Below are 7,873 nucleotides of genomic sequence, written 5' to 3'. Positions count from 1 at the left end.
TCACACTAACTTTCATTCTTCAAGATGGCTCCAGATTAAACAGTCATTTAAAAACAGAAGATTAGAAGACAAGTATCTTTATTTCCTGATTGAACACCAATCACTGATCTGGTACAGACAAGTAACAGGCTACATTCCAATAAGGGAGTCACACAGAAGAAGAGAATTCTCCACGTGACTGCCAGCCATTTTGGCTCCATGGGCTGTGTCTGACATGACACCCGGGCTCTGGTCAAAAGTAGTGCACCGAATAGGGAACAGGCTGCCATTTTGGCTCCATGGGCTGTGTCTGACATGGCACCTGGTTAAAAGTAGTGCACCGAATAGGGAATAGGCAGCCATTTTGGCTCCATGGGCTGTGTCTGACATGACACCTGGACTCTGGTCAAAAGTAATACAGCGAACAAGCAGCCATTTTGGATGCAAGCCATGTTCCAAACTGCAGTCAGCTGTTAAAATGTATTTGAGGGCACCACGGCGACTCCCTCACACCCTGCCCGGGTTGTGGAACTTTCCGCTGTACTTCCCGTGGTTGTGGAGGTCAAAGGGGCTGAGGACCCTCCTGACCCCCAGCATGTTGCCCCTGGCGATCCTCTGGAAGGTCCAGGGGTTCTGGTTGTTCTGCTCCATGTCCTGCTGCTCCTGCTGCATGGCTGCCAGGCTCTCTCTGGACACTACCTGGTGGAGAGAGGGGTCAGAGGTTAGAGGTCAGGTATAGTGTTCCTGCTGCATGGCTGCCAGGCTCTCTCTGGACACTACCTGGTGGAGAGAGGGGTCAGAGGTTAGAGGTCAGGTATAGTGTTCCTGCTGCATGGCTGCCAGGCTCTCTCTGGACACTACCTGGTGGAGAGAGGGGTCAGAGGTTACACTATGTCAGGTATAGTGTTCCTGCTCCATCGCAGCCAGGTTCTCTCTGCTTACTACCTGGTGGAGTAGATGAGGGTCTGAGGTTACACAGTCAGACTGTATAGTGTTCTCTGATGCTCCGCATCGACTGTAATGAGGTTCTCTGATGCTTACTACCTGGTGGAGATCAGAGGGATGCTACCACAGTAGACTGTAATGAGGTCTGATGGTACCACAGTAGAATGTTCCTGCTCCATGAGGTCTCTCTGACTACCTGGTGGAGGGGGTCAGAGGTTAGAGGTCAGGTATAGGATTACCACAGTAGAATGTAATGAGGTCTGATGGTACCACAGTAGAATGTAATGATGTCTCTGATACTACCACAGTAGAATGTAATGAGGTCTCTGATGCTACCGCAGTAGACTGTAATGAGGTCTCTGATGCTACCACAGTAGACTGTAATGAGGTCTCTGATGCTACCGCAGTAGAATGGAATGAGGTTTTTACTGCTACCACAGTAGAATGTAATGAGGTCTCTGATGCTACCGCAGTAGACTGTAATGAGGTCTCTGATGCTACCACAGTAGACTGTAATGAGGTCTCTGATGCTACCGCAGTAGACTGTAATGAGGTCTCTGATGCTACCGCAGTAGACTGTAATGAGGTCTCTGATGCTACCGCAGTAGACTGTAATGAGGTCTCTGATGCTACCGCAGTAGACTGTAATGAGGTCTCTGATGCTACCGCAGTAGACTGTAATGAGGTCTCTGATGCTACCACAGTAGAATGTAACATGTAGAGACTGTAATGAGGTCTCTGATGCTACCACAGTAGACTGTAATGAGGTCTCTGATGCTACCACAGTAGACTGTAATGAGGTCTCTGATGCTACCACAGTAGACTGTAATGAGGTCTCTGATGCTACCACAGTAGAATGGAATGAGGTCTCTGATGCTACCATAGTAGACTGTAATGAGGTCTCTGATGCTACCGCAGTAGACTGTAATGAGGTCTCTGATGCTACCACAGTAGAATGTAATGAGGTCTCTGATGCTACCACAGTAGAATGGAATGAGGTCTCTGATGCTACCACAGTAGAATGTAATGAGGTCTCTGATGCTACCACAGTAGACTGTAATGAGGTCTCTGATGCTACCACAGTAGAATGTAATGAGGTCTCTGATGCTACCACAGTAGAATGTAATGAGGTCTCTGATGCTACCACAGTAGACTGTAATGAGGTCTCTGATGCTACCGCAGTAGACTGTAATGAGGTCTCTGATGCTACCGCAGTAGACTGTAATGAGGTCTCTGATGCTACCACAGTAGAATGTAATGAGGTCTCTGATGCTACCGCAGTAGACTGTAATGAGGTCTCTGATGCTACCGCAGTAGACTGTAATGAGGTCTCTGATGCTACCGCAGTAGAATGGAATGAGGTTTTTACTGCTACCACAGTAGAATGTAATGAGGTCTCTGATGCTACCACAGTAGACTGTAATGAGGTCTCTGATGCTACCGCAGTAGAATGTAATGAGGTCTCTGATGCTACCACAGTAGAATGTAATGAGGTCTCTGATGCTACCACAGTAGAATGTAATGAGGTCTCTGATGCTACCACAGTAGAATGTAACGAGGTCTCTGATGCTACCACAGTAGAATGTAATGAGGTCTCTGATGCTACCACAGTAGAATGTAATGAGGTCTCTGATGCTACCACAGTAGAATGTAACGAGGTCTCTGATGCTACCACAGTATAATTCAATATCCCAAGCCTAATAGGGAACTAGTTTTTCCCCCAACATATCCCTGCATTTAGAGGAGCAGATGCTACTGTGATTGGCCAGCACCACCCCTAGATGTGGCCCTTTTATTACACCTTGAAGTATCCCCAGCGGGGAGCTGACCTTGGCAGGGAAGGGCAGTTTCTTGGCCACTTCCTTGAGGATAGGCTCCACCTCGCCCAGCTCCAGCCGTCCCCCAACCTCCACAATCATCCGTCCGTACTTCACCGGTGTGACGTAGTGGTCTATGTTCCCTTTGCCCCCGCCCATCCTCTGGCCCAGGCCCTTCCTGGTGATGGGCTTGTAGGGGGCGTTAATACGCCAGCGGGCGAAGGTGGTGCGAGGGTCCATCCTCCTGTTGATGGTCAGACGCATCATCTCCATGTGACCAAAGTGGAGGTAACCCCCGCCCAGCGCCTGAGGAGAGGAGGATGATTAGATAAGAAGTGGAGGTAGGAGAGGAGGATGATTAGATAAGAAGTGGAGGTAGGAGAGGAGGATGATTAGATAAGAAGTGGAGGTAGGAGAGGAGGATGATTAGATAAGAAGTGGAGGTAGCCCCTCCCAGCGCCTGAGGATGATTGGATGATTGGAGGTAGGAGAGGAGGATGATTGGATAGCCCCTCCCAGCGCCTGAGGAGAGGAGGATGATTGGATAAGAAGTGGAGGTAGCCCCTCCCAGCGCCTGAGGAGAGGAGGATGATTGGATAAGAAGTGGAGGTAGCCCCTCCCAGCGCCTGAGGAGAGGAGGATGATTGGATAAGAAGTGGAGGTAGCCCCTCCCAGCGCCTGAAGAGAGGAGGATGATTGGATAAGAAGTGGAGGTAGCCCCTCCCAGCGCCTGAAGAGAGGAGGATGATTGGATAAGAAGTGGAGGTAGCCCCTCCCAGCGCCTGAGGAGAGGAGGATGATTGGATAAGAAGTGGAGGTAGCCCCTCCCAGCGCCTGAGGAGAGGAGGATGACAGGAGGAAGTTTGAAACAGTGAAGAAATAAATGAACTTTTATCAATCACAGAACAGTTCTGGAACATTGACCTTTAGGGGGAAGTTTTGATCAATATAACTACATCCACAGACCCTGATGGGAGATGATTTTAACACGTAACCCTTGTAGGCATGTAGACGGAGTTCTCTGTGTATTCAACACACACACACACACTCACCACGATGCCGTACTGTCCCTTGGTGAAGGTGTTGGCTGTCTGGGCTGGTCCCTGGATGTCTCTTAGCTTCTTCATCTCCTTCCTCGCCTTCTTAAAGTTGGGCACCTTGTTCAGAAACTTCAGCTTGGGTCTTTCAGGTAGCACAACCTCTACAGGGGTCACAGAGAGGGGGTCACAGAGAGGGGGTCACGGTAAACAGTATATGGAGTCTGGGTGATCTTGACCTGTAACCAAAGTGTGTGTGTGTGTGTGGTCAGAAACCTTGACGGATATGATGCAATGTTGTTATGATGCAAACTGAATGCTTGACCACCATGACCACCAAACTTGTCGCCATTCTAGATAAGAGGGGTTCAACACAATGATTCATCCATTCTAGATAAGAGGGGTTCAACACAATGATTCATCCATTCTAGATAAGAGGGGTTCAACACAATGATTCATCCATTCTAGATAAGAGGGGTTCAACACAATGATTCATCCATTCTAGATAAGAGGGGTTCAACACAATACTTCATCCATTCTAGATAAGAGGGGTTCAAACACAATGCTTCATCCATTCTAGATAAGAGGGGTTCAACACAATGATTCATCCATTCAGATAAGAGAGGTTCAACACAATGATTCATCCATTCTAGATAAGAGGGATTCATCCATTCTAGATAAGAGGGGTTCAACACAATGATTCATCCATTCTAGATAAGAGGGGTTCAACACAATGATTCATCTATTCTAGATAAGAGAGGTTCAACACAATGATTCATCCATTCTAGATAAGAGGGGTTCAACACAATGATTCATCCATTCTAGATAAGAGAGGTTCAACACAATGATTCATCCATTCTAGATAAGAGGGGTTCAACACAATGCTTCATCCATTCTAGATAAGAGGGGTTCAACACAATGCTTCATCCATTCTAGATAAGAGGTTCAACACAATGCTTCATCCATTCTAGATAAGAGGGGTTCAACACAATGCTTCATCCATTCTAGATAAGAGGGGTTCAACACAATGCTTCATCCATTCTAGATAAGAGGGGTTCAACACAATGCTTCATCCATTCTAGATAAGAGGGGTTCAACACAATGATTCATCCATTCTAGATAAGAGGGGTTCAACACAATGATTCATCCATTCTAGATAAGAGGGGTTCAACACAATGCTTCATCCATTCTAGATAAGAGGGGTTCAACACAATGATTCATCCATTCTAGATAAGAGGGGTTCAACACAATGATTCATCCATTCTAGATAAGAGGGGTTCAACACAATGATTCATCCATTCTAGATAAGAGGGGTTCAACACAATACTTCATCCATTCTAGGAAGCCAGGTCAACACAATGCTTCATCCATTCTAGATAAGAGGGGTTCAACACAATGCTTCATCCATTCTAGATAAGAGGTTCAACACAATGCTTCATCCATTCTAGATAAGAGGGGTTCAACACAATGATTCATCCATTCTAGATAAGAGGGGTTCAACACAATGCTTCATCCATTCTAGATAAGAGAGGTTCAACACAATGCTTCATCCATTCTAGGAAGCCAGGTCAACTGATTGAATGCTGAAGGTGCAGGGCAAAGAAAGATAGTTACCGCTGTAGTCTGGAGGCACCTCGTATGTCTTCATCCCAGCAGACAGGACCTTCAGATGACTCTGCAGGACACCTAGACAACAAACAATCATAGTTTTATATTGCTGCTAGCTAGCTAAATCCGTTAGCTAGAAAGCCAAGCTAATATAATAGTGGCTGCAGGCAGCCAGTCAAACGTGTTGTCAAAATGGCAAGAATACAGCATGAGCATTTATTTAAGATCATCAAGCTGGTTGGTTTGTAGGGCAACCAATCACAGCTAGCTAGCTCCTTCTTCTAGCTGGTTGGTTTGTAGGGCAACCATTCACAGCTAGCTAGCTCCATCTTCTAGCTGGTTGGTTTGTAGGGCAACCATTCACAGCTAGCTCCTTCTCCATCAAGCTGGTTGGTTTGTAGGGCAACCATTCACAACTAGCTCCTTCATCTAGCTGGTTGGTTTGTAGGGCAACCATTCACAGCTAGCTCTCCATCAAGCTGGTTGGTTTGTAGGGCAACCATTCACAGCTAGCTAGCTTCTTCTCCATCAAGCTGGTTGGTTTGTAGGGCAACCATTCACAGCTAGCTGGTTGGTTTGTAGCTCTTCATCTAGCTGGTTGGTTTGTAGGGCAACCATTCACAGCTAGCTAGCTCCTTCTGGTTGGTTTGTAGGGCAACATTCTAGCTGGTTGGTTTGTAGGGCAACCATTCACAGCTAGCTCCTTCTCCATCTAGCTGGTTGGTTTGTAGGGCAACCATTCACAGCTAGCTCCATCTAGCTGGTTGGTTTGTAGGGCAACCATTCACAGCTAGCTCTGGTTGGTTTTTAGGGCTTCTCCATCAAGCTGGTTGGTTTGTAGGGCAACCATTCACAGCTAGCTAGCTCCTTCTCCATCAAGCTGGTTGGTTTGTAGGGCAACCATTCACAGCTAGCTCCTTCTCCATCAAGCTGGTTGGTTTGTAGGGCAACCATTCACAGCTAGCTCCTTCTCCATCAAGCTGGTTGGTTTGTAGGGCAACCATTCACAGCTAGCTCCTTCTCCATCAAGCTGGTTGGTTTGTAGGGCAACCATTCACAGCTAGCTCCTTCATCTAGCTGGTTGGTTTGTAGGGCAACCATTCACAGCTAGCTAGCTCCTTCATCTAGCTGGTTGGTTTGTAGGGCAACCATTCACAGCTAGCTGGTTGGTTTGTAGGGCAACCATTCACTTCTCTCCATCTAGCTGGTTGGTTTGTAGGGCAACCATTCACAGCTAGCTCCTTCATCTAGCTGGTTGGTTTGTAGGGCAACCATTCACAGCTAGCTTCTCCATCTAGCTGGTTGGTTTGTAGGGCAACCATTCACAGCTAGCTCCTCCATCTAGCTGGTTGGTTTGTAGGGCAACCATTCACAGCTAGCTCCTCCATCTAGCTGGTTGGTTTGTAGGGCAACCATTCACAGCTAGCTCCTCCATCTAGCTGGTTGGTTTGAAGGGCAACCATTCACAGCTAGCTCCTCCATCTGACAGGCTCTCGGCAGCACCGACAGGCTTTCACTTCTTTCCTACTGATAAACCTTTTGGCCTCAACCACTCTGCCTCCCTTCACATTTTCTTTAATATCATCTGTGGACATATTGGGACACCAGCGATGACTCTACTCAACCAAGCATAAGAACCCTAACCCTATAACCCTAACCCTACATGACTTTTCATCTTCTTCTCATTAAGCTTGTCCAATTGCATTATCTTCCCTTGATGAGCCTGACAACTACAAAATATTTGCAATCGACCTTTTCTAATGAACCGGGCCAGTTTGACTTCACACCTCTCTCTTTCTCTATGACATTGGTTAGTCGGATAGTGTGTAAATGAAGCCCTGTGGTCTCATCAAACACCATCACGACTTTCCACTACAACACATCACTACTATTGTTTCCTACCTTGGCCCTCTTTATGCTTTCTTTACTAGACGCTCCACCGCTTCCTGTATCAGGATCTCTCCTCTTCCTGTCTTCCTACTACAGCCCAATCAGATCCGTGACTCTCATCCTTCCGCTCCATATCACAACTGACACCTATATTGTTCGGCTGTTGCTTCTCCAATCTTTTCTCCATTTCGTCCACACTAGTTACTCGCGTCCATTACCAACATGAGCTAGTGGTCAAGCCCTCTCTCACACTCAAAACACGGGCCAGTCTTGTCATGTGTTTTGATGAGATAAGGAACATTGAACAGTTTGCAGCCTGACAAGTCTACCCCTCGTCCGCAAACCAGCTACTGTGACAGAACCTTACCTTGGAGCCCCGTGGATCCACCAGTGTTGGCCAATCCGACAAGAGCGGATTTGAATAGAGAAAGCATAGCTTGCAAGTTATGACTATTGACTATGTTAGAAATTGATAGTTTATGTAATCGTCAACCATCATTTCAAATGAACAACTATTAAAGGTTACGATAAATAGGTTCGTTCATGAAATCACGCGTTGGACAAGGTCACGCCGTTATAAAGTGGGCAAGAATTACT

At 46.8% G+C, this 7,873-nt stretch overlaps 1 protein-coding gene across 3 annotated transcripts; it reads right to left on the bottom strand.

Annotated features, from left to right (window-relative positions):
• Positions 1–61: 61 nt before the first annotated feature.
• On the bottom strand, positions 62–7,873 carry mrpl16 (mitochondrial ribosomal protein L16). Of its 3 annotated transcripts, none has more exons than XM_042317287.1 (5): positions 7,644–7,871; positions 5,393–5,464; positions 3,794–3,942; positions 2,754–3,047; positions 62–678 (listed from the first exon to the last, which is right to left on the bottom strand). In XM_042317287.1, exons 1-5 carry the CDS (start codon positions 7,708–7,710, stop codon positions 487–489), a joined length of 774 nt encoding a protein of 257 aa, XP_042173221.1. In that variant the 5' UTR covers positions 7,711–7,871; the 3' UTR covers positions 62–486. The 3 variants fall into 3 exon arrangements, with proteins under 3 accessions (XP_042173221.1, XP_042173222.1, XP_042173223.1); XM_042317288.1 differs by lacking the exon at positions 7,644–7,871 and adding an exon at positions 7,289–7,415; XM_042317289.1 differs by lacking the exon at positions 62–678 and adding an exon at positions 707–840 and having other exon boundaries at positions 7,644–7,873.

Source organism: Oncorhynchus tshawytscha, unplaced genomic scaffold, assembly GCF_018296145.1.
Source record: "Oncorhynchus tshawytscha isolate Ot180627B unplaced genomic scaffold, Otsh_v2.0 Un_contig_1213_pilon_pilon, whole genome shotgun sequence".
In the NCBI taxonomy this organism is placed as follows: Eukaryota; Metazoa; Chordata; class Actinopteri; order Salmoniformes; family Salmonidae; genus Oncorhynchus; species Oncorhynchus tshawytscha.
Note: the sequence above shows the minus strand (reverse complement) of the source record. Positions and strands in the feature narration are given on the sequence as shown.